Source organism: Opisthocomus hoazin, chromosome 2, assembly GCF_030867145.1.
Source record: "Opisthocomus hoazin isolate bOpiHoa1 chromosome 2, bOpiHoa1.hap1, whole genome shotgun sequence".
In the NCBI taxonomy this organism is placed as follows: domain Eukaryota; kingdom Metazoa; phylum Chordata; class Aves; order Opisthocomiformes; family Opisthocomidae; genus Opisthocomus; species Opisthocomus hoazin.
In genome coordinates, this window is record NC_134415.1 from 75191680 (window position 1) to 75218748 (window position 27069).

Consider the following 27069-nt stretch of genomic DNA (forward strand, 5'->3'; position numbering starts at 1 on the left):
GGCGTGCGAGGAGAGGGGGCGGCAGCGGCGGCGTCATGTCGGCGGCGGGCGGCGGTTCCTGCGGGCCGGGCGCCGCGGGCTGCGGCGGGGGCGCGTCCGGCTCGGGCTCGGCGGCGGGCGGCGGGGTGTCCATGTTCCGGTGGCTGGAGGTGCTGGAGAAGGAGTTCGACAAGGCCTTCGTGGACGTGGACCTGCTGCTGGGCGAGATAGACCCCGACCAGGCCGACATCACCTACGAGGGGCGGCAGAAGATGACCAGCCTCAGCTCCTGCTTCGCCCAGCTCTGCCACAAGGCGCAGACCGTCTCCCAGATCAACCACAAGCTGGAGGTGAGGGGGGCTGGGGGGCTTCCGCCGCCGGGCAGGGCTGGCCTTGGCCCCGCGTTTTGGGAGGCCGCGTCCTGCCCCGCGGGAGCGCCGGCCCTCGGCCCTTGGGTGTTGCGTGCAGGAAAAGTTCCCTTTGGTGCTGGAAGCAGCGGTCTGGAGCAACAGATGCCGCTGGCTGGGCTGCTGTTCTCGTTGAGTCCCTGGAGAATTCGGAAAGCCTCTCAAAGGCGGGGCGAAGGCATAGGATCAAGGTGCTTGAAGCTTGTGGTCTGTAGCCAAAATGAGGACGTTATTGCTGCTTTGCAAGCAAGTGAAATGGAAGAACGGATTCAGGACGGACTTTGGCAGGTCCTCTTGTCCCTTCATACTCCGAGGCAGATCAAACAGCTCTCTGCCAAACTTAGTGTCAGAAAGTGAACGGCAGAGATCAGGCGTTCTGTGAGGAGAACAATAACTGTCCTCACTGTTGGAAGGTTTGCTTCATGCCTAATCCAGAATTTCAGTCGGGGTGGGAAGAAAGAAGGATCAGCTGGAGCCGAGCTGGCTGGTGCTGATGCCCCTCAAGAGGCAGGGCTGCGGGTCCTGTGGCTTGTGCAAGGACTGGAGGGCTCTGTAAGGAGATTCTGGGGAACTCTGCGGTTGTTTTGTAACTGTCCAGCCTGAGTCGTCTTTGGTTCAGTAGGTGACGTCCTACCTGACCTGACCAACAGGTGTGGATGTTAGCTGCACTCTTGCCTTTCTGTTAGATATTAGAAGACTGTTGTCTTCCCTCAGCTACCTTGTCCCTGGGCTAAAACCCTCCAATTCCTTCAGCATCTCTTGTAGGCCATGCTCTTTAGTGTTGTATTGCTTGTTCTACTAACTTTTAAATTCGTGGCAGTTAGGGGAAGAACTTCATCAAAACCATGAAGATGCGTGCTTTGTAAGAGCTTAAATAGACAAGTAAACCACACAATTCAGTTCTTTCAGTCCTTTGTGTTATTAGAATAAAGGAATTTAGGAGTCTTCAAACAGTAACCTGTTCTTCTGAAGGTGTGTCACGCAGTAGGAAGTAAAGTAAGTAAATTGGCTTTGGTTTTAATCGTGTTTCTTCCTGGTATGAAGACACTGTTATGCAAAATAATCCATGGAGTTTAAGAGAGGAACAGGGTATTTCAGAGTAGAACAAAGACCTCATTAAACTAAGAGCTTTCTTCATTGCAGTCTTTATATCACCAGAATGTTTACTGTGGTGATGTTTATGGTATTCTTTGTGTTTATATTGCTGTGCTGTCCTATACATTTTAGTATTGGGTATGTATGTGCACTGTCAACAGTACATATACAGTAGTCTGTATTGCCTGTTGTGTGCATACAGCCTATACGGTAGGCTTAATTGTACAGGCGTAGTAAAATAAGGTCTGTGAGTTTATAGCAGATGATCAATATTTGCTGCATATTACACAGGGATGGTGGGTGTTGTGTACAGACTTGTAAAACAGATGAGTTTTCAGGTTATTTTAAGAGAATGAGCCGATGCTTGGTAAAACTTTCTTTGAAAAGTTGTTTCAGGCTTAAATATTTTGAAAGGAAATGATAAAACTCAGATCCTGAAAAGTATTTTGGTATCTAGTTAAAATCATTGGAGGCATCTCAATAACTGAAGATCTGTGCCTCAGTCTCAAATGAGTTGAAGAACAAAGAAGCGCAGTTGTAGTTGTAACAGCGTAATTACTGTGTATGTCTAGGTGTGTGAAGTAATTGTTTGATAAAAGACTTTTTATTCACTTTCAAAGTACTCACTCTGGATTCTCAGTATCATTTTTATTTTGTGAAATATTTTTATTACTGATACTGGTATTAGGCCTCATACCTATAAAGGAGTTTTTATCTTTCAATTAGACCTTTAGAAGGTTATGGTATTATCTTGAAGGTTGTTAATTTTAGAACCTCATGATTACTAGTGTCATAAACTTGAAATGAAAGCTGCCATTTAAAATCTCCGAAAGATGGAGCTGCTCTGTTGAGAAGGAGTATCTTGTCTTTTTACATGCACAGATGTCTAGTCAAAAGCCTCAGTGTCCAAAATGAAGGGTACAGTTACATATTTTGAAAGAAGTCACTAACGTTAATACTAACAAGGTTTAGGCTGTCATCAGTGGATTTACTTTTTTTTATAATGCAAGTTACTCTATTTCATATAAATTAAAATTGCTGTTATTTCTTAATAGCTCACAACTGTGACTTTATAGTGCTAGTACATTTTAATACAAAGCTTTCATCACATTCATAAAAGTGTCGTTAGTCATAGTTTACTTAGATACAAACACTTATTCAAGCCAGTAAGTTAAATCCGTCTTCAGAAACATGCCTTTATTTGGATTAAGATAATACTTTGACTGCATGTGTCAGTGCCTGTTAAAAGCTAAGATTTTACTCCTACAGCTACGTTTTCCTGCTGTTGTCTTACTGAATGAGTGATATTGTTTCTTTAAGGAAAATCAAATTAATAATAAAGAGCGATGAATGTCATTTTGTTGTTTGTGGGTTCCACTCCTTGACCTGATTTGTCGTGTCTTATTATAGTATTACAGAAAGAAAAAAGAAATGCAGTTCAGACTTTGATTTATCAACTCTGTCAGCTTAATACGCATTCTTTGATTGATACCATTGCTTTTAAGAGGTGTAGCTTGATTGGTTTGGATGGAAGCTCCTGCGTAGGACTTAATGCAAAAAATGTTTTGGCCTCATTGGTGTATACCTACTGCTAGAGAGATGAGTCTGGGTGAAATATTGTATGAGGGATGTTTCTGAATGGTGAAAGAAGTGTTCCAGGAAGACTGTGGTTTCCACAGAGGGAGTTGCGTGTTGGCAGTTGAGGGGTGAGTTATTTTTGGGCGGAACCTGAAGGTATGCAGATGCACAGCAGATGTTTGCCGATAAAATTGCTTGTGATTTAGGGTGGTGAAAGGTTGCAAACACACTACTGTGCTAGTAACAGTTGTAGTCCTAAATTAAACTAATTAAATGAAAGGAGAGGAGGATTTGTTTTCATATTTCTCCTGCTGGTCACAGTAGGAGAGAGTTGAATTAAGTAGCTTATCAAAGAGGAAAAAAAGTGTTAGGTGATAGAAGCCACTGTCTTTTCTGAAATTGGCTTCACTTCAGTATGAGCACATGAAGAAGTGAATCTTGATGGAGGACAGTAAGGGCCTCGGGCTGTTCAAACAAAGGAGACAACAGCTGTTTTAAAGGAGATTTTTTGTGATGCTCTGTCTCTCAGAAAGTATTATAAATATGGAGATGCAGACTGGCAGTCAGTGTGTGAGATTTCAGTAGATTTTTGACTGAGAAAAAGTTCGTAGGATTTGTTTTTTCTGTTTGACTGTCACTTGAGGTGAAGAAGTTACGTGATACTGACTGTGACATTGTCTAAATGTCCATTTCAAAGAATAAAAGTTCTGTATAGTGCAATTTTGTACACATAAAAGAGGTAGGTCAGTGTGCCAGTGAAACTGAGCCTGACTTCAGCTCTGGCACTTTGACTGCCAATCTGATTCTGTAATTTTAAATGAACAAGCTAGAAAGGAATGTCTGGTAGAGCACACCCTGTGTTTTGGCAGTTGTGTTAAGCCAACATACATGCTAAAGTTAAGGAGAACATTTAAATATATGTCTAAGAAGTTAATGGCCTGTAGAGTTTTATGTCCTTGATGGACTTGGAATCAATTAGCAGGTTTAGATGCACATGTTCCTGTAAGATGAATTCTTCTGTAACTTGTTACTGTATCAGATAAAGCATATGTAGTATTATCTAGGTAATCTGAAAATCCAGATTAAGAAAAAAAACCTGGAAACAAAAAAAGCTACGTGTAGGTGGCTTTATGTGCATGATGACTTTTCATACAGTGTGCAAGTCCATCTTACGGAGCACTCTACAGAATTGCAGTCCTGCTTTACTGTACTTTTAAAATGAAGGTAGGTCCATCCACCAAAATGGATTTTTCCATTGCCTGGTAGTGAGAAATGCAGCTGTTGAAGACCAGGATATTTCTTTGCCCTGTGATAGATGTGTCCATAAAACTGGGTGCATAGGTGCAGTAACCTCATAAGAAAATTAAATTGTTTACTTTTTTCAAATGTCATAAAAATTTCCAATATTTACTGATATGTTATTTTATCAATTACACTTGGAATACTTTTTCTCTTTTGGTATAGAAATATGTTGGTATTAGATAGAATGTGGTCTTTTGGAAAATCAGTTGAGTGAGATTTGATCCAGCTAATTTTATATCCAAAAATGTAAGCAGTTTTCAGATATTCGGGATGCGGAAGTACAGGTTTGCATAAATTTTCCAGTTGGCTTACACACTAAACTGTCGTTAGTTTGACATATGTGACTTCTGTCAAAAATTACACCCTATTTAAAGGGCTCACCTATACTTAATTAATATTTTTCTGTATCAGAAGCTCTGGAATTCTATACAAGTTTAAGTAGCTTAATTTAGTTTCAGTCAGCATATAGTAGTGTGTTTTCCTTTTCTCTGTCTCATCTGTTGGGAGTTACATTGCGTAGCTAGTGTGACTTTGAAAATAATGGCAATAACGAAACTACCAATATGACTTCTAAAAATATATTTCTGTCTTCTTGATAAACAAGTAGAAGCATGGGCAGCCTGAAAAAAATGTCTTTGAGGCAGACAGAAATTTGACACTGGCAGCAAAGTGTACAAGTAGTGATTTAAAAAAAAAAAAAGTAATTGATGCTCTTGTAAGTAGATGCAAACAGAATGATACAGTCAAATACAAAGTAAAACAGTGGTAAGAAACAGTAGGTAGAACAAAGTGAAAACAGTAATAGGTTGCTGCAGTAATAGGTGTTTTAATGATCGAGATGAAAAAGTCAGTGACTGGCATGTAAATCTTGGTTGATGTATCCATTTATGTAAATGGCAACCAAATTTTTAAGATGCTTTACATGTGTTATTATTACGTTATCTTTTAATCGTTGGGAGGAAAAGTGTGCAAATAATTACATATCAACAGAAAAGATAAAAATGTATGGGTGTTGTTTTGCATCCTTTTAATTTGCTGACCGATCTTCTGAATGTTTTGTCAGGACTGGAACGGAATCTGAGAAAAGGAGCAGTTCATTTGTAGATGTCTCGTGTACCTTGTATTTTGCATGGGACATATTAAATTAATTTATGATTTATTTGTGTGTTCAGTTTCATACACTGCATTTTTGCCAAGACTACTTAGATAGCTACACTACTGTAGTGTTAATTTAGGGAGTCAGTAGTGACAAATTTTGTGTTCATGTTCTTATTAGCCACATGATAAAGACCATTTTGTTAAATTTTAAGCTTTAACTAAAAAATTAAGTCACATATGTCCTTTTTGAAATCACAAGAATAATTAAAGGCTTTTAATTTCATTTACAAATTTGTAAGTACAGTCTTTTAAAATAATTTCTTGAAACAGGCTAGTCATTTTTTATCATTGGCAAGTGGTGAGCATTCTTTGGTTGTGTTGAAATTGGGATTTTTTTTGTCAACATAAATTGTGGTTCCCAAGTGTATCATTTATTCAGAAACTCACATTTTGTACAGTGCTGTCACATTGTTTAGTTTTGCAAGGAGCACAGTGAGATTGATGAGCCTCTTATCTTTGTCATGGTTTCTCATTCAAACCAGTCCATTAAACTTAACAGGGTTGCGTGAGAAATTGCATCAAGTGCTGCTTAATAGGCAGGAAGAATCGGAGAGTCAGGACTGAGGAAGGGTGGCATGTTCTTGGCTTTTGGAGAGATGTAGTTCAAGTGGTGAAGTGACACTGGTGAGATAATGGAGACAACCCTTTCTTCCAGCAATTAGAGAAACTAATACTGAAGAGTTTCGAATACTTCACATCCAGGGGCTGATGCCAAAGTTAGGGGTCCCCCTGGAAACTTCCTAGCATGTGGGCTGCACGGTTCATAGCTGTGCACGACGGGCTCTTTTGTTGTTGAACCAACACCACTTGTGTAGCTGGTGTCTGAGAGTTTGTTTGGGCCTCAGGCTGTAGGAACTACAGCTGTCACGTCCTGAAAAACTGTTTTCTACCCTGCAGTTGTCTAATGTTATGGGAACACTTAGGAATAATGATTTCATTGTTCATAAAGCACAATTAGCAGATTTTTTTTAACCTACTTTTGCCTTTAAGCGACATTTCTGTCTTTAAAAAAATGCCCCCGAAATGTAACGTGCAGCAAACATGCTAGTGTCGTGTCTGGATATTTATATTGCTTTTTTGTGCATATACTGGGGCAGAAGCCACAGAGTAAATGCAGCATTGTAGTGTGCTGTGTTGTGTTTCATGATCCTAGATGCTTCAGCCTTTAAATTAGAAGGTTAATGGTCCTGGTCAGGAATGAATGTTTAAATACATAAACACCTATGTCGGTAAGCTTTCTGGAGTCTAGCATGAGTTACATGAGGATGGGCTGCTGAAGAAGTAAAAACACCTCATATACTTTATTTGTCTATGAATTTTGGTTTGCTCCTGTGGCAACACTCATAGGCACCTCTCTTGTAAAATTAGTTATTAAAAATACATATACCAGAGGTGTTTTATTGGCAACAGAATCTACGGAGCTTGTGAGATCTCACTTTGTACGGATTTGTGGGGAGTGATTTGTCCTAATGCAAACGTTGAGCGTTTTCTCGAGTCTCTAAGACCTTCCGGTTCGGGCACCCCCAGTTCCCTCCTGTGATCTGTGAGTGTCCACACCACAGCGTCCTTGGCCTTTCCATCTACCTGCGGTTTGGTTAGCCGGCTGGACGAGGGGCAGCGGCACGGTCACTGGCTCAGAACTGTGCGCGCGGTGCTTAGCTGACGTGCTGTCTGCTCTTGTCTCTGGGTGGGTTAAACACACTAGCCAAGGGCTGACCCTTCCCTCCGTGAGAGCACTGATCCGTCGCGCTTTCCTGCGGAGCAGCCATTTTGTGCAAAACTTGTCTGTTGCAGGAACTTTTGATTGTACCCACCTTAACCCCTCCAATGGATTTGTTTGCATCTGGAAAACTGAGTCAATTCGAATCGGCAGGGAGGGAAGGTGAAATAGGGAGAGATGTGCACCTAGGGATAAAGTGATGGCACTAGACTGCTTTGTTTAGGAAGCTAAGATTGAAATGTTACTAGTTTTTGTGAGTTTTTTTACTGCAAGTCTGCTTGTGTTCAGTGTTTCCTGAAGTCTTAACTGCTGGCATCTAGAGATGATCTGGTGGAAAAAAAATCAGCCTTCATTTAAAAAAAAGCGGCTTACAGACCTTTATGAGTTTAGAAGGCTTGCTGTGGAATGCATTAGGTGTACCCTAAAGGCCTGAAATGAAGGAAAAATGAAAAAAAACCTTTGAAGAATATTTGTTATTTTAAAGGCATTTGATGCTGTTTTAAAGGCATTATATGAGTGCTTGGCTTATGACTTAGTCACTGGAGGCTGGTAATACGATGGATATTTTTGTGTGCATCTGTCTTTGCTGAAAAATCTGTATGTTTTCTAATATGCCCATTATGCTTAGTCTTTTTTTGAGCTAGAAATTGATACACCGAAAAGTGCATCGTTACAAGCCTCAAAAAGCATTCATTACACTGTGATGTTGACGGAATTCAGCTCTTCCTCTGATTTTTATTTGATGTGGTGAGTAATGCCGCTGCCTTGTCCTAGGATTATTCAGGCCTGTGACCTAGCTTTCCAGTTCAGCTCGGCTCCATTTTGAGTCCTCATGTCTGACAGTGGGTAAGTCTTAGATATTTTTTCATATGTATTAGCTTAAATAAAACCCTTGTCTGCACTGCAGAAACAATTGGAATGATAGCCCAGGAAACAAAAAAGCTTTTCCCAAAGCTAAAAACATTGTCATTTTTTTATCTGACGATGCCATCTCTCTGTTTGCCCCGCCGCCCCCCTGCAACTGGTTTCCCTTTCAGTAGTGAGAGTTAGATTGTTTCCCGTCAACATGGTGTGTTAATCACCATCATTCCACTTTCCGAAGTTTCCTCAGGCCGTGTGTGCTCCCTCTGATGCTTTAGATCTCAGAGGTCGTGATATTGCTGTCTGCTAATGCCTCCTTCAAGCAGTGATGGTTATGAAAAATGGTAACTTGTGGTTTTAGCTTACTGTCTCCTTCCTGTTGTGTGATTCTATGCACAAATACCTCTGTACTTCTCTTTTTTGTTACATTTGTTCATCATGTCCGTCGTGTATTTACCCTGTGAGTTGTTCAGGCCAAGGTCCACGGTTTTATTCTTCTTCATGCACAAACCTAGCGTAGGATCTTTGAGTATGGCTCTAAGATCTTACAGAAATAAATTACTTTTGTGTAGTTATTCTAACAATCGGTTTTCTATGAAGAACATACAGGTGGATGAATAAGTAGTTTTTTATGAGAGTTCAGGCCAACATATGGAAAAAATGACAAGATATGATACAAAATAATGGGAAGAGACCTCAATGATATTTATTTTGTTTATAAGGCTCAAAGCCCTCTCCCTCCTAATGAAAAACACTGGTTAAGATTTCAGGAGCTCCATGACCATTAGTGCAATCAATCCCAGCATTTAAGCTGAAATTGATTATATTGGCAGTTTAAAATAAATATTTGGCATAAGATCATTTATATCAAACACATCTTTGTGGTAGCTGTTTGAACAGGAAATAACTGTTGGCTGGAAACAGAAGGACACTATGTCTGGAGGTTTGGGGTTTTTTTAATTTTTGCATTAATAATTTTGAATGCTCTGCACAATAAGTATTTGTGTGTTGCTTAATGCCATGATGTAATTTCTTTTACATCTTACGCAAAAAAAGAATAATTTATAAATTCTGGAGTTATTTCAGTTGAAATTTTGTTTTAATTTTGTAAGTGTAAGATCTGTGTAAAATATAAAATATCTGGTAAATGGCAAAATATGCCCCAAAATTGAGTAAATATTTAGTTAACCTTTCAAAACTATGCTTCTTGTATCATCTATGTGTTAGATTGTTTGGAAGATAAATATTGAGTTTTACTATTTGATTAATTTGACCAAGATCTGCAATTTACTCAGACTGTAGACTTTTATTTAGAGTTAGAAGTAGCTTGATTATAGACCAATGGAGTGATAATCTGAAACAGTAGCTCTTTCTGAAGTAGCATATGTTGACTGGTACTTTGTGACAGAAAAAGAAAAACACAGACTTGTGGGGTTACCTTTCCTCCCCCCACCCCAGACAGATCAGATCAGTATTAAAGCTTGATTTGTCTTTTTATTCAGAACAGTGAGGAGAAGAAAGGCAAGAATCCAAGGAGTATGTCTTGTATAGTTGGCAGTATGGATTGTAGTTGGGACAGTAAATACAAGGAAAGTAACAGTAGTGTGTCTAATAATTATTGATAAAATTGGAGAACATGCTTGAATGAGGTACTTGAGAAATGGAAACGATTCTGTCAGTAATGCTGTTCTTTTTTTCTTAGTCTTTTCCATAGTGTCTCATTTACATAACTTCTCAGAGTTCTCGGTTAGCAGCCAGTATCGAATGGAAACATTTTTCAGAACACTTTGGGAAAAGTTAGTGAGCGTTGTCCCCAGACAAGAGAGGTGGAATAAGTGGAGAGTTGAAACAAATGGTCTGAATTCCTTTAGTAAAGAAGAAACTTGGTTATTTTCTGGTTGATTTCAGTAAGCTTTGGCTTCCATCGTAAGGGCCAGACTGGGCACTTCCCATTGCCATTGGCACCAAAATCCAGTTACGGATCTTGGTCTGAGAAAAGTATCCAAGACTTCAGTGAGTCAGAGACAAACAAACGTATCTCAGAAGGCACTGACTTTGCCAACAGGTGCCAGAATAAAAGGAAAAAAGAGCTGTACGTATTCTATCTCTCTCGTCTCCTGTCTGCTTGATTGTCCAGTTCTCTCTTCATCTGTGCTGTAGGACTAGATGTAGGTCTTCAGGATTAAATCATACTTCCATAAGCCACAGTCCAGTCCTGCTACTGTGTGTTGCCTGGGGCGTAGACTCACAAATGAGGTAGCAGAGAGAAACTAAGGTGTTACCTTGCAGCGTGATAGTTGCGAATGCGTGATAATTGCTAATCTGCACAGTTGTGTACTGCCCTAAATACAGAAGAGTTCCTCCTTTGGCTGAATCAGCAAATTGCTGTTAAAGGATGTTATGAAAGTAAACATGCTACCTTGTCTTCAACCTCTGTGCCTTATTGTTCCCCAGTGAAAGTTTCTGTGCTCTAGTTTGGTGACTCTTCCTGATCTCTCTCCCAACAGTGAAGCTCAGTGGTCTCCTGTGGGTGGGTGTTCATTACTTCTGCCCTAGCTGGCTTCTCAGTTGCAGGTGACCTTCAAAACACAAGACATCTCTTCTTCGACAGTCTTGTTGGAAAGCACATTCAAAAAGCTTCCGATTAAAGAATTGGTATAGTTGCTTGTGCAACATTAATTTATCCTCGTTGTGCTTATGCAGATTGAAACATTATAATTATGGTCTGGCATAATTTTTTTCTGCAGAATGCCTGCCTCATGCAGTGAATGGTGCTCTTGGAAGGCATGGCCTTACTGATAGTTCTTGTTTGTGCTCATCATTTCCTCTGCTGTCTCTGCACCCTCTCTGGATTTTACTGAGTAGCTTGCAAAATTGAATATAGAGCTGTTGAATTTCCAGTGGTCTTTCAATAGGATTCCTTTATAGCAAAGTGAGGGAATGTGGATAAAAAATGGTGCTAGTAAGAGTAATATAAAGGAGAATTAAGTGAGCTGGCCAAACTGAGAAAGGCAGAAGTTCTGTGAAATAATGTAAAGATTTGTCAGCGTTCATAGAAATGGATTACAAGATTTGAAACCAGCTTATTGTGTTTGCTTTTCAGCATGACTCTTGTATCTGCATCTGTTTTGGGGAAAGATTTATGACTTTTCATAATGTGTAAATAGATTGCTTCCATGATGTGCGCTCATATAATTTCTCATTTTGCTCTTTGTGTTAAAACATCAGGGTATGAATTTAAATCCTAGGTCATATGCAGAGTACTGGGTTGTTGGGGTTTTTTGTTATTGTTATGAGTTTGGCAGTCTTTTTGTGATCCCTTTGGAGTCTCATGCATGTTGTAAAACTGGTAACCATCAGTCTCACTGCTTTGTAATTTGCACAAGGAAATAACTGTTTTTTTTGCTTTTTTTTTTTTGCCAAAATGCTATTCTGTTCCTTAGATGCCATTCTCTACTAGGTGAGGCTGGACAATATTAAACTGGTGTAATTGATCTGTTCTGCAACTTTCTGCTTCTCCAGGCATTTCTAATTAGAATGGAGGAGTGTGTGTGTGTATAAAAAAGTAATAAAAGTTAGAATGTTAGCTGTTAGTACCTGTTTGAAAGGAGGAAGACATTATTGGTCCCTTTTAAAAGCAGAAGTAATATTATTATACATTATATAATAATAGTAATAACAAATAATAATAAAGTAAAAGTAATGTTATACATTATGTGAAATAGTGACTGGGTCAGACTGTGCCTTCATTATTAAGGTCTTAGTTATCTGCTCTGTACTATATCATCACCTCTTATGCTGGTCTTTTTATTTCTTTTTTGTTGTTGTTTTTTGCTGCTTTAGTTCAGATGTGTGTCGACTTTTGTTTGAGGGTAGATAATCCATAGCAGAGAGACTTTAGCAGTGGCTGGTCATTGAGGAGAACAATGCAGTTTTGTATGTAACCCATTTGTCTAAAATTATAGGCCTTTAGGGTATTTTAAAGAGCGTCTTACTATAGAAGGCAATTTCTGCTTTAGAGTTCTGCGATGGTTTACAAATTATTGAAGATTTTTATCATTCTGGCTGTTGAAAGGTGCTGCCCCGTTCTTTGACAAAAAGTAAACGCTAACCTGGCCTGTTGAGGCTCCAGCTGAGGGGACAGAGAGAGGTGATTCTGCTTTGTTCTGGGGAATCGGTTCTGAAATCAGCAGACCTCGTGGACAGGGCATCTCCCACCCTCCGGTCCCCGAGATGTGGGGCGAGGGGGCATCCCTGAGGGCAGGAAGGGCGATCATTCTTCTTGGCAGTGCAAGCTGGAGATTGGCTTGACCCATCTCATCAATTTGCCCTCTAATTTAGGTGCTCTGAATCGCCTCTGGAAGAGCCTGCTTATATCTGATAATTATGCTGGAAGCTTAAAGAGGCTGTCCGTCTAAATTATGTACCTAAAGTTAGACCCAGTGAGTACTCCCCACTGACAGTCAAATCCTTTCTGCCCCCCCCGATATAGACCTAATAAAGCAGTGATTTATGTAGTTGAATGGGGTGATTGTTAGCTTGCAATTTGATATTCAGTGGAAACTGGAACATTAGTATAATGTTATTAAATCATCTAAAATACCCTAGTTTAATATGAGAGGTTTCTTTTTAAAGAATCAATGTCTTTTCTGTTTTGCTTTTTAGTTCCAGATTTTTGGAAGCAAAAATATAATCTGGGAATTCACCTAAAATATCAAGCAATATCAAAATTCCCCTCCCCTGAGATCATCTTCTGTGGGTTTTTTTTGGCAAATAGCAGCTTTAAAGCTTGTATAAATGTTTATATATATAAAAATTGAAATATATAAATGTTTATCTTATAAAATACTACTCGAACTTAAGGATAACAAGTAACCTGGTAAACACATCAGAAATTGTTCTTTTATTCCAGATATACATGCTACATATAAGCTGTATTTAAAATGTTTCAAACTCACTTTTTTAAGAGTTATTAACTATTCCTGTTTTTCTACAAATGCATTTTAGAGGCATGTTAGTTCATGGCTTCTGGTTTGCCCACCTCATTTGCTGTTTCAGTTAAGCTGTTGATTACAGACCAGTTGTAAATTGACTTAGTTGATTTCAGTGTTGCCTTAATAATTGTCATTTTACTTTGATAAATTTTTCTTTCAATACTATTTAATAATTTTAAAGTTTAAAATTGTGTTTACATTGCTACGGCTGTAAGTCCTATGTAGGTTTAATGCCATTGCCCTGTTTTGGAGTGGACATCAGCATCACGTGCCATTGTGTGTGTGGAGAAAAACCCAGCTACTGTTACTTTCAGCATTATGGTTGTTTGATGCTGGGTCTGTGGATGAATGAATTTGGTGGCAGCAGGGGAGGAGAAAAGCCTGCAAATGATTTTGCTGAAGTTGGGCTACAGAGGAACTTGTGACAGCGTGTGGTCTTACCTGTATTACATTGTGTATAGCATATATGTACCAGCAAATGATGTATCTATGTATCACAGTTCTGATGACTACATTTAATCATTGCTCTAATTACTGTGATGGATTATATCTTCACAGGCACAGTTAGTTGATCTGAAGTCTGAACTGACAGAAACACAGGCAGAGAAAGCGGTATTGGAAAAGGAAGTGCATGATCAACTTTTGCAACTCCATGCTGTTCAACTTCAGCTACATGCCAAAACTGGTCAGAGTGTTGATTCTGGAGCTATTAAGGCAAAACTGGTGAGTATGGTGGCTTGAATGGAGGATTGTATTATACTTTTCCCTCTCTTGGCTGAAGTTCTTCCTTGGAAGGTGTGAATAAGCTGGTTACAAATTTTCACATTAAACACGTTAGAAAGAGTTAACTTTTTCTTTTTTAAATAACATTAGAGGTTCGTTGTTAGCAACCATTAAAAATAACATAAATAACATCAGCATAATGAATGAGAATTTAAGAAGCTGTTTTTACATATGCTCTTTTTTAGTGGTTTCTTAAAGTAGAATAAGAAAATATTTTAGTGGTTTAGAAAGCTTTTCTGGAGACAGAGGTTGCAAAAGATAATAGCTTCCAATGTACAAACACAATCAAATCTTCACATATCTTAAAAAAGCCTAAAGTGGGGTAAGTCTATTGTTTTCATTGTAGTTCTACTCTGATAAAAGTAAGAATGGGATTGTTTTGCCATACAAAAAGAGGGTAGATGGCATCACAGTCTTCTCTCTGTTGTCTCTCTTTCTCTTTAGGAAGGCTGTAGATGCATCTGTGGTGCTGTCCGTTGCTACATGCAGCAGACTGTCATAAAAGAACTCAGTAAACCACTGATGATTTTGTACGATAAGTTTTTTAGAAACTTAGACCTGTACAAAGCTCACCAAAAGTTAACAGTAATTAATCAGTACAATTAGCTGACCTTGACTGATAAGCGGAGTGTAGTCTGCCTTGTTATTAGCCACAGCATGGATTCAGGCTCTAATACTGAACCTTTATAAACTAGAAAAGTAATGTTGGCTAGATTGTGGTTGCTAACTGTTGCCATAAACCAAAGTCCAGCGCTCTGGCTGTTTTTAAAATTGCTTCACAGGTTGGTTGCAAAGACCTAGTCCCAACAGATGTGGAACGTTAGTCTCCTCTGCTATTTTGCGCTCTTAATTACTGTATAATTAAACACAGTATTAGGCTGTAAGGCTTAAAGGCTAAGCTAATCACTGGATAACAGGAGTAGCCCACATTCTTTCCATTTCAGATCCAAGAGCTATCATTGAATGAGAACTGTATTTCTAGGTCTACCTACTTGCATATTCAGTATGAGAGTAACATTTTCTGACTGTCTGCACATATTTTATTCTGTATTGAATTATAGCTGAAGCAAGATGAAGTTTCTGCAGAGAAGTTAATAATTTTTATGGCCCTATAAATAAGGGTTAGTTAAATATCACCAGCATTTTGTAAGTGTTAGGCTGCAGGTTTACATGTAGCAAATTTTTTAAGCTGACACATCCCTGTCAGTGATTTCTGTCCCTGAATTCTGTTAGTGAGGCTTCACTTCTGAGTGACATGGACAATAATACTTTTAACCTTTTTGTTTCTCCTTACCTGATTATAAACAATTTCTAAGGGTATATTAAATCTCCATGCTATTGACAGCAGTCTGCTTCCCACAGGTGACAAAAAAATACATTTTACTTGCATTGTTTCAGATTTTATCTGTGTAGAAACTGAATGTATTAACAGTCTAGACCAATATTCTTTCCTTAATTCCAGTTAATTCCTCCTTTTTTGTAAACATCAGGGCTAATCTTTTGAGTTGGGTGTACTTTGCCTTTAGGGATTTCATGGCTGTAATGGAGAGAAACTCACTTTTAAACTGTTCCAGATACAGAAAGCTATGAAGGACTGGGCAGCTTGGACAAGCAAAACTGAAGCTGCTCAAATGACAATAAAATGGGAAGTCTGACTTTTAGGTAAATAAGAACTGTCATGCTGACCTTCTGGCAGCCAGAAAGCCTCTGAGGGCAAAGAGGGCCTGTGTCAACATAACATGCAATAGGGAAATAAAGTTCTGTACTAATTAACTTCCTGCTCTCTTTGTTAACGGCAACCACTCTTCTTTTGTATGTAGACTCAGCATAAATGTGTACTCTGCAAACTGTAAAATTGTACCTAGTGGTGAACTAAGACAATTGATAACATCATGTAGCTTAGCCTGAATCCTTTTTTAGGAGTGGTGTATCTGCTTACTCCGGGTGCAATAACTCTTTCTTTGTAAGAGTATGAAGTTGCCTGGTGGAGCTTTTTGTCTTGAGTTTTGCCATTTATATATCTTTTTTATACTTCTCCCTGTCCTTTATGTCCCTCTTGTAATACATATTTGTTATTCTTTCTGAAAGGAAAAACATTATCTATATAACAGATGTTATATTACAGAAACTTTCAAAACTGCTTGCATGCATTTCATGTTATCTTGCTATTCTTTGTAGGGCTTCTTGGTATTTTGGGAGAAAGAATTGTGTCTGATATTACAATAAGGTTAAAATTTTTAGTAAGATTTCTAATAACTTTCACTGCAAAATACAAAAAATGTTTTTCAGTACAATTATAGCAATGTGCTTGGACTTTATTCCTTCTAATGAAATACACAGTCTGCTGATAAATTTCTTATGGAGTAAGTAATTTATGTTCTTGCATTTTCTTGAAGTTCCTATTGCCTGTTTCTCTAATTATGGAACTCTTTTCTTCTGTCTTAAGTCTGTCCTTTCTGTGGATGAAATGGTGAGTATGCTGATTGCTGTATTTTTGTGTTTAAGCAGTGCTTTTGTTTTGTGCAGCAACTTCTATATGTTGGCATCAGAAACTGGCAAAACAGATCTTTCTTTTTCCTTCTCCCTGTCTGTTGGCAAGATGCTGTGTAAAGAATTTTCTTTGCATTTTAGTTTTCCTTTTCTAGTTTTGATGCCCTCTTCCCTAAGCCTGTGTGTGTTTTATTTAGTATTGTTACAGCTAATTTGGGGTGATATTTGACAACTTGACATTCTGAAAGATTGTTCTGGTAATATCTCAAAAATTTTTAATGTGTTATACAATTTCTAAAGCATAAACACTGTAAACATGTATCAGTGTAATAAGAAGTATTTTATATATTATAGTGGTTTTTTTTAAGATCCTGTCAGCTTTTCCTTTTTTTCCCTGTTCTCAGTTCTTTTTATGGGAATGATTTAGTATGGTTTACTGGCTTGTATAACAACCTAAGCCATATAAACTCAATAATACATAGATAAGAAAAAGTGATGCAAACTTAACTTTTATCTTTCGGTCTTTCATGGTGATAGACTTGAAAGGTTTTTAAACAGCTTTTCCACCTCTTATGTTGTATACCTCATGGTCATTGCTCAGTATTTGCTCTTTGAAAAGCCACAGGGTAGCTGGAAGCTTTGATATTCAACATGCGGCTGCATTTTTGGTATGGTGGCTTTTTATATTACCTACAGAAAATATATTTTTTTCTGTTTTGCAGAACCCATGAAATACTATGAACACTAGAAAGCATAAAACAATTCTGTAACTTCCTTTTAATTTTTTCTCTTTAATTTTTCTAATGATTTTTGGAGACTTCACACATTTCATGACAGTCGGTCAAAAAAAGACATGTTCTTTCAGTACATCTTCAGATATTCTCCGTTGCAAACCTTTAATTTTTCCTTGTGGTGAAGAATTGGAGACAGTCTGGAGTAGCGTTAAGAATGGCTTCTGGGTGTAATTTTCCACCTCAGTCACAGAGTAGTAGTCATAGTAATGGAGAAAATAGGGAAAAAAGAAAATATATGGGATTACATTGTTCCTCATATTTTAGGTATAACATCTAAAAAGCATGACTAAAAGTGATTCTACTTAGAAATATAACATTTAACTTTCTGTTTACATTTAATTTAAATGATGAATCAAATTCAGAGAAAATAAATGGAAAATGTCAGTCTTGATGAGAGCTTTTAAGATGGCTACTTCATATGGATACATTAAAGTGTGCTACGTGGAATTTGCTAGGGTAAGCAAATATTTTGGATCGCTTTAGCAGTTCACTTTCCGGGGGGAGGTTGGAATTCTTCTCCCAGGGTGTATTTCAGATACATCAAGGAACTCATACATCTCTAAAGCTTTTTTTCTGAACAGAAAACAGGACTGGTACATTCTAACAAATTATCGGTGAAGATGATATGAATTTTTAGTTTATGACTTTTTATTCAGTAAGTAAATCATAAAAGTATCCACTGATGAAGAAAATGAAGGTTTGGGTGTGAATAGTGTACCTTCATATGTCTGTGAAATTCTGGTCTTTGTCTTTTTATATTTGTCAAATAAAAGCTGTTCTGAAAGTGAGTACATACTCGGTATGAGAGGGGGCCTATACTATTTAGAGCAATATTGGCAATATGTACATAGATAACATAAGTGTTACAGGAACACTGTACCTGTATACAGACTCTCCAGCTGCTGTAAAATGAGTGTTATGTGTGAACTGTGACCCTTCTTAGAGCTGAAGTGTGTGGCAGAGGCAACGCAGCGTGTTGGCACTCTTGAATTCTTATAATTGCCCTTTGGCTACTGGCAGTAGATGTGAATTAAAACAGCCAGAGACCATCACAATAATAGAATGGATATAATTGTAGAAGCTTCTGTTCTTCAGTTGTAGATTAGTCCAAATTCTTGGCTGAGGAGTGATCCTGCTGTTCAGAAAGAGATTTGTTGAAGAGTCATCTCACAAGACAGCCTCCAGCTCAGAGGCCAGAGACCAGAAGAAGCTTTGTGTGACAGGTTTTCTAATGTGCATGTGGAGTTAAACCTGATCGGAAACTGGGGCAATATGAGAATTACAGGAAGCGAAATGCCAGCAATTTCAAGTAGTCTCTGTGCCACTCCTCCTGAGCAGTATGCTAGGCAGTTCTTGGCCAGTGTGTATATACATGTAATGTACTCCATTCATTTGACCTGATAAAAATACCTAACAGATGAGGGAGATAGTAGAGACCATCACGTTCAGAGTTGTCTTTCTGGCAAATAGCTATCAATGCTGATATCTGGGCAACAGCCGGCTGAACATGAGCCAGTGGTGTGCCCGGGTGGCCAAGAAGGCCAACGGCATCCTGGCTTGTGTCAGGAATAGTGTGGCCAGCAGGAGTAGGGAGGTGATCGTGCCCCTGCACTCAGCACTGGTGAGGGTGCACCTTGAGTACTGTGTTCAGTTTTGGGCCCCTCACTACAAGAAGGACACTGAGTTGCTGGAGCTTGTCCAGAGAAGGGCAACGAGGCTGGTGAGGGGTCTGGACAACAAGTCTTATGAGGAGTGGCTGAGGAAGCTGGGGCTGTTTAGTCTGGAGAAGAGGAGGCTGAGGGGAGACCTTACTGCTCTCTACAGCTACTTGAAAGGAGGTTGTAGTGAGGCAGATGTTGGTCTCTACTCTCGGGTAACTAGTGATAGGACAAGAGGCAATGGCCTCAAGTTGTGTCAGGGGAGGTTTAGATTGGATATGAGGAAAAAATTTCTTTACTGCAAGAGTGGTCAGGCATTGGAACAGGCTGCCTAGGGAGATTGGTGGAGTCACCGTCCATGGAGGTGTTCAAAAATCAGGTAGATATGGCACTTCAGGACACGGTTTAGCAGACATGGTGGTGTTGGATTGGCAGTTGGACTTGACGATCTTGGAGGTCTTTTCCAACCTTAATGATTCTGTGGTTCTGTATACCTGTGGTGAAAAAACCTCTCTTTAGAAGGACCAACCTGGCTTAATATCTCAAATGTGGTAATATCAGCTGTATTCATGGTTTTATATCCAGGCTTGGAATAGTGAATAACCATATTCACAATTTGATAACAGATTTGTCTTGCCAGTTCTGTGAGATTTTGTTTCTGTCCTATCGCTTCTTTAGTAGCACCTCCTGGTTTTATTTGTTTAATAATGCAATTGGTACAAGTACAAAGAACACTTCTAAGGTACTCTAAATGTCTTCAAAAATGTCTTACAGTGAACTTAGGTTTTATTAGATTTATTAGTTTTATTATTCATTTTTATTTTATTTCAGTTGACAGATGTTTTTAAAAGGGAACAGTAATAGATCCTCTGTCTCTACTATTCTCCTGGTTTGCGGTGGGTTTTTCCCCCCACTTTGTGAAAGGGATATAAAAAAGATATAAAATATGCACGTAATCAAATGTGCTGTTCTTAAAGTAGATTTTGTAGAATAGTTATCTGAGTTGAGCATGCTAATTCCTTTGTCTCCAGTACTCTGGATGTTAGAACAGATAATGCCTATGCATTTTCTGTACATTTGAGGTGGACCACTATGGAAGTAATTTGTATTTTCATAGTTCCTTTTTCAGTGTGGGGGGAAGAGAAAGTATATTTCTTAGAGTGGATTTTGGTTTTTCTTTTTTTTTTTTACAAAGCTATTTTGCACTAACATCTCTTTTAAGTTTTGTCAGGGTAGTCATCTTCATGTGTACAATCCCTGGCTTTATTTTTGTGGCCTTCAGAGTCTGATTTGGAAATGTCCTTGGCATTACATTTCTTGGTTGTTTGCATGAAAATAATTGTTATTTTAAGGATATACAGACTTAAAGAACATTTCCTTGACATCTGGTCGTATTAAAAATTGTATTAACATAGTCAAAGAATATAAAATTGAAATACTTAATGATTTTTATTGTAAAAATAACCTTCTCTCTCATTGTATGAATCTTCCGTTTGAACGTAGGAAAAAGTAAGGAAGATATTAAGGCTACTGAAATTTTGCCACCTGTTCGTGACAGGGAGAAGCACTGTCGCTAGTTTCAGTCCTTGGATTTAGCACAAAATGCATATACTGGTTCAAAGGAGTTATAAGCTATATAAAAATCATGTCAGGAGCAGAAAGTTGAATGCAAGGCCTCCTCTCCCCAGAGGGAAGTATGCAAACCACTAGCTGCAGTGCCAGAGCCCCTGCTTTCATTTTTTTCCTGCATGCATGTCCTGTACACAGGAGAGTTACTTCACATTGTGTATGCAGAAACAGTAAGTGCTCTTTCTTTATTAACTTCAATAAAAACTTTCAACTTTTTTTTTTTTTCTTTTTTTTAAGGAGAGAGAACTTGAAGCTAACAAGAAAGAAAAAGTGAAAGAAGCTCAGCTGGAAGCTGAGGTGAAGTTGCTGAGGAAGGAAAATGAAGCTCTTCGTCGACACATAGCTGTGCTTCAGGCTGAGGTTTATGGAGCAAGATTGGCAGCCAAGTATTTAGATAAGGAGCTAGCTGGAAGGTATGTAAAGTCAGTCCGTGTCCCTTAGCATGAGATGCTTTTTGTTGTTGTTTTCTCCCTTTGCATCCCCAGAGGTAGGTCGAAAGTTAAGACTAAGTAGGAAAGGTCTTACATTTCCAGTTAATTGAACAAAAGGAAGAAACAAAAACCCCCCACAGTTACTGCACTTGCACTAGTTGCTGCGTGACTGTGTGCTGTAGCCAGATGAAGTGTGTGAGTTGTACAATGCATTGGTTTTTTCAATGGTAATACAGCATGTTGTTTTACTCTCTTTGTCATTATGTAGGGTCCAGCAGATTCAGTTACTGGGCCGAGATATGAAGGGACCGGCTCATGACAAGCTCTGGAATCAGCTTGAAGCAGAAATACACCTTCACCGTCACAAAACCGTTATTAGAGCTTGTCGGGGTCGGAATGATCTAAAGCGACCAATGCAAGCACCACCAGGACATGTAAGTTGAAAAGATGAGCCATTTCTCCATAATTTCCAGGATTTGTAGAAAATAGATACGAGTTATTTCTTCATTTTTGTGATTATTTTCACCTTAGTATTGTGTTATTTCAAATGTCATTTCTAAATACATTTTTCTTTTGTACGCTGAAGGGCAGTTCCATACTGAATAGCGTGTCCACATAAATGACCATGAAAGATGATATATTCCTTTCACTTACCTAGGAACTCTCAGTCTTTTTGAAAACTGAGCCTCTACTATGTGTGTCTATAAATATGAATTTAACAACATAATTTTATTGCCTAGGTTTCAAAACATGGAGCTAACTTATTTACAAAAACCGAGAAGAATAACATTTTTAGGATTAGAACGGAAATTAGTTTTTAAAAATTTTTTTAAAGGCCAGCTAAGTTGACACTCTGTAAAATTATTGTTTAGGGTTTTTTTTCCTCCAAAAGGTACTTTTTAAAATAAAACATTTAAAAGACATTTCACGGTGGGTAGCCTTGGTAGAACTTGCCCAACTTGGCACATGACCAGTTAATCACCCCAGTGTTTAGTGTGTAAACCCAAACATTTTCAGGAAATTGCTTTACTTTGGTCTGTTGTAAATATCTTAGTTGGTCAGATGGATCTTACTGCTTACGTTGCTAATTGCGTATATATTATTGGTGGACAAATATGTGTATGTTTGATTTTAAGGGTATATGAAATGGCAACAGCGACTGAACAAAAGCAGAATAAATACCTTGATTTATTTAGTCTCTCTTTTAGTTTTGAGTTGAATGGCGTTTTGGTATGGTTTGTTTTTATTATAGTAAAAATAAACTCAAGCAAGCAACCTCTTCCTTGGGACTGTATTACCTCTTCTTCTACCATTTGGTTAGTTTTAAATTGCAGTTTATGTCATATAACTTTTCTGCAGTGATCAGCATTCCTTGATGTAGTCCCTTCTATTTTTAGTATGTGGCTGATTTTCTTCTTTTGAAGTTCAATTCTGTGTTGTGCATCACTTAGCACAGAAATAATTTAAATAATTATTCTCATCAGGAGTGCCTGGGGAGGAATCTTTTCTGATTTCATGCAGTGTCATTAAAGGGGCACTGTAAGTTTGTCCTGCCTTGAGCTAGTCTAAAACTCTGTTGCTGGTATACTGCATGTATACAATTCAAAAAAAAAAAAAAAAAAAAAAAAAAAAGCAGAAATGCATCACTTCTTGGTTCACACATTTATATTTATGCCATGTTTGTTTTTTATCAAACTAGGATCCTGATGCCTTAAAGAAGAGCCAAGGTGTTGGTCCGATCAGAAAAGTCCTGCTAGTTAAAGAAGACCATGAAGGACTAGGAATTTCAATCACAGTAAATATTTGCGTTTATTTTCCATGACACGGAAGAAACAATTTAAATTTGTATTTGTACTTCTGTAAAATACGTGGATCGGTGAATGTATTGTTAGAACATACAAAAAAAGGCATCCGCAAATCTGTAGCTCTGGTCACAGAACTGGAACTGTCATTTTGATAGTTTAGGAAATAGGTGACTGCTACTTTATGTAAAACTCATGATTTCAGCTTACGTTTGGGATATAGGCATTTTAGCAGTGGTGAGTTTCAGGCATGGCAGGTCTGTAGAAGAGCAGAAACAATCTGACAACTAACTTCCAAAGCTTAGCTGTTGTGATTGCAAGTTTTTTTCTAAAGTATCGGTATTGGCATCTGACACCTTACAAAAGCTGTATTAACTTCTTGCAACAAATTCTGAAAATTCTGACTATTATACTTTTATTCTAAATATTAATATTATTTCTTGCAATTCAGTATGGTGCCTGATATGCTTTTTTAATGAGGTTTTGATATTGTCTCATGAGCTTGTATATGATTTTATACTTTTATTCAGAATTGTATCCTTTGACTCTGAGTATATATTTGAAATTTGTCCATTCTTTTGCGGGGAGAAGAATTAAGGAAAGCATCCCATGTGGTCTTCTTCAGCATTCGTTTTGTTTGAAGCATGCTTTCCAATTTTCTATAGTAAAAGTTGAAATAAGCACTTCAAGAGCAACTACCAGAATGTTGATTTTATGCTAGTGGACATCTCAGTTAGTTAAAAATCTGCTTTTTTGTTTTAATAGGGTGGGAAGGAGCATGGTGTTCCAATACTGATCTCTGAAATCCATCCGGGACAACCTGCTGATCGATGTGGAGGACTGCATGTTGGTGATGCTATTCTGGCAGTAAATGGAGTTAATCTAAGAGATGCAAAACATAAAGAAGCTGTAACTATTCTTTCCCAACAGGTCAGTTGGGACCTGTTATCCATAGACACAATCAGGTCCTTCCTGCGTTCTGCCTATTGAATTACCTTGAATTTTAATGTTTTCTGTAAAGTACAGTGATATGCAACGCTACAGTGATTCCTGAAGCTGTATTGCTTTACACTTAATCCTCTTACGTCTTGCAATTTAAGGAGAAAAATTCAAAGTCAGTACTGGTTCAGTTAAACCCATGTATTGGCTAATGATTCTTCAGTAAGGCTGATGGAAATCAGCTTGTTACATTGCCCCACAGAAATAATTATTTAGTGACATAACGTTTTATTCTATTATGAGTGGACAGCTCCAGCCAAACAATGTTTCTTACTCACTTTGTGGTCTGGGATCTTCATCCTGCCTTGCTCCCCACTTTCAGACAGTTAACAGGTGCACTTAATTTATCAGAAAACTTACATTTCAAACAGTGACTTCTAAAGAGTATTGGCACATGACTAAAAAATTCAGGTAACCGGTGAATCTTAGATATAGAGCCATACTTCTTTAGTCAGGAAAAACATAATTCAGGTACATATGCAAAATATTCAACACAACCGTAATGCGTTTACAACAGTGAGATGTATTTGTTTTAGTAACCTAGCTCATCGTGGTAACCCTGTTGCGTAGCTGTGCAGTAGTAAGTAAATTTGTAATTTTCATTGCATTTTAGAGAGGTGAGATTGAATTTGAAGTAGTGTATGTTGCTCCAGAAGTTGATTCGGATGATGAAAATGTAGAATATGAGGATGAGAGTGGACACCGTTATCGTTTATATCTTGATGAATTAGAAGAAGGTGCAAATTCAAGTTCTAATAGGAAAGATGCAAATGTGGATGTCAAACCCCCACAAGGTAAACCTTCTAAAATGTGTGACATGCAGTTTAATTCTGAAGTCTCCATATGCAAACCAGTTTCTGGAAAACACTGTTTTTGTATTCTTCATAAAATTAATCTACTGTTAATTCAATTAGCCTACTAACTAGTAGGCTGTCAGCTCTTTTTCTTGTTCCCTAGCTTATTGGCCTGGTTTAGTTAGATACAACTGAATGAATTGGGAGGGGGAGCTTTTCCCAAAGGTTGAAATTCAAATTTATTCTTATCTTTTCCTGACTCTGGCCTTAACACTTTATCTTGTCGGCTTCTTTGAATACATTTTTTAGATCAGAGAGGTATAAAAACAGTTCCTGCTTTCCTGTCATACTGTGTTCTGCTAAAAGCCTGTTAGCTCTTACTTCATTTCAGCACACTTTCCAGTTTCTGAAATAAGGCTCACTGATCTGTCCTCCCCAAGATTACTTCTCTTCCTTAAATAAAATTTCTTTTTAACTTGCAGTGTTTGATAAGAAACCAAGTATTGATGGACATGAAAATGGAGACCTGGAGAATTCAGTGGAAGCTCGGTTAGAAGACACTGCACCCAAATTAGCCCGTTCTGCTGAGTCTTTATCCTAAAAACAAACAAATCCATCAACTGGACAGATCCCATCTTTGGGAACAATTGATAATCAATATTGACTGCTCCAAGTTGCATATACTAGCGTAGGTTGTAAAAGGAAGATGAAATGTCAAAGGGAACTGTATTACTGTTGCCTGGAGAAAAGGCGGTTACCTCAGGGCTTCATTGTGAGCTATTCTAAATGTGGAAAACTGTCTTTTGCGTGACACAGTAGTTACCTAACACATGGCATGTGAAATGAATTTTCTGTTAATAGTAAGCACCAAAGCATGGGATTTCTGACAAGGATAACCTCAATACGTTCAACTTTTAATCTCATTGGTGTCCCCAAGGAAGCAGAGTAAGACATGGCCAGCTTCATTTTGACCCTTTGGTGTTTTAAAGGGACAACTGATGTTCAGTTTGGTGTGAAACAAGCTTTAACTCTAGAAGGATGGGGAGGAGGGGGAATTGTACCATTGCATCCACGAGTTATATACTTAGGATTTTTGAACTGTAACTTTTAAAAGAAGGCTTTTTTTTTCTTTCTCAGAATAGTAAAAACCAGTGCTTTTATTTGAGCAAAGACCATCCAAGCCCAAATGGGACAGTGGAGTACTTGCTAACGGTGATCCTTCAGCCCGTGATCATTTTATGAGTGAGATTTTTGGCACTGTTGCTTTAATGAATTCACTGTCAATGGTGCTGTTTGAAACTTGCTCCAAAAGTATTTAAACAGAGTATTACGGGGTTTTAAAAGAAAAAATATTTAAAAGAACCTCACAATTATGTGGACCCTTTGGTATTTTTTTTCCTGAGCATCTTCAATTTAGCCTTCATTCTTGAATGGATATGGTTACTGCTAATGCAGACTAGTTTGAGTTGGGCATCATTAGCTTGACCTTATGAAATGCTGAGTGCTTTTGATGGGTACTGAACATATTCGTTTCACATTAAAATAATCTTTAAAGAAGTGGAAGTTGAGTGCACAGTACTTTACAGGAGGTGCTCAGAATCATACGGTGTCTGGCCTTATTTGTGTTATGTTATGGCAGTCATATTAACCTATAATCGTCTTACTGTTGAAACAAAGCGTTACTCCTTTTGTAAGAGCAGTGTATCTTAAAATAGCTTTTAACTGTTGTACATCTAAAGGCCCACAGCATGGCTGCAAGTGGGAATGCTGAGGATGGTTTCTTGGCCGGTTTCTCGTGCTCCGTTTGCAGGTCTTTTGATGTGAAGTGCCGCACTCTCCACATGCAAGCTCTACACTGTAATCACATTTATTGTTTCAGCATGCAGTGCTGGCTTGCCTGTTCGCTGCTCTGCAGGCTGTTGAACTGTAATGTGAAAAGATTTTGTTGAGAGAGGAATCAATGTGAAAAGACATCTTTGCAAGTGTTACTGTGTAGGATGTACATACGCAAGAAAACACCTCAAAGGCCTTTAGAGTAACATCAACTAATCTTATGTTCTAAATTGTGATGTAGAACACAGTTACTTGTCTCTCCTAGGAGCACTATATATATGTTTATAGAGAAAGCCTAAAAATGTATATACTTTATTCAAAGATTTTGCTATTTATAAATCCCTTAACTTTGCTATTTACGTGATCGTTTGTGTGTGTGTGCGTGCGCGCATGAGTTCCACTTACTCAGTGGAATAACGTTATTTGGTTCATTTTTTTTTGTGATAGTCCTTGTCATGCAGCATACTGTTGAAGGTTTTTAAAATAGTCTAAGCCGTACAGTTTTCACCAAGCAGAAACTAGTATTTAAAAATAAAGCTGTGTGAAGAAGAAACAAGTCCCCAGGCATGTTTCTTTTTCTGAAGCTTCAGAAACTTGAGGACACGTTGGCTATGTGTTAGCAGATAAATCCACTGTCATAACTTTGCATCCAGCTTTGTGTTTCTTCCACAGTTACTCAGGCAGAGTGCACTCTCAAACTGGCTGTGGCCTGGACACTCGGTGTCCTCTCTGGCAGAGAGGATAGTTCAAAGCCAAGCAGTC

At 38.3% G+C, this 27069-nt stretch overlaps 1 protein-coding gene across 3 annotated transcripts; it reads left to right on the forward strand.

Moving 5' to 3' along the window:
- On the forward strand, nucleotides 1-26863 carry GOPC (golgi associated PDZ and coiled-coil motif containing). Of its 3 annotated transcripts, XM_075414164.1 has the most exons (9): nucleotides 21-329; nucleotides 13653-13817; nucleotides 16324-16347; nucleotides 20686-20861; nucleotides 21148-21313; nucleotides 22579-22674; nucleotides 23447-23611; nucleotides 24294-24474; nucleotides 24957-26863. In XM_075414164.1, exons 1-9 carry the CDS (start codon nucleotides 36-38, stop codon nucleotides 25073-25075), a joined length of 1386 nt encoding a protein of 461 aa, XP_075270279.1. In that variant the 5' UTR covers nucleotides 21-35; the 3' UTR covers nucleotides 25076-26863. The 3 variants fall into 3 exon arrangements, with proteins under 3 accessions (XP_075270278.1, XP_075270276.1, XP_075270279.1); XM_075414163.1 differs by lacking the exon at nucleotides 24294-24474 and having other exon boundaries at nucleotides 1-329; XM_075414161.1 differs by lacking the exon at nucleotides 16324-16347 and having other exon boundaries at nucleotides 1-329.
- The last annotated feature ends 206 nt before the right edge of the window (nucleotides 26864-27069 follow it).

Bases quoted from the DNA above. Each gene is read 5' to 3' on its own strand.
- GOPC (XM_075414164.1), top strand. From the start codon at position 36: ATGTCGGCGGCGGGCGGCGGTTCCTGCGGGCCGGGCGCCGCGGGCTGC. The intron at 330-13,652 runs GTGAGGGGGGCT...ATATCTTCACAG, and splicing joins AGATCAACCACAAGCTGGAG to GCACAGTTAGTTGATCTGAA. The intron at 21,314-22,578 runs GTAAGTTGAAAA...TTATCAAACTAG, and splicing joins TGCAAGCACCACCAGGACAT to GATCCTGATGCCTTAAAGAA.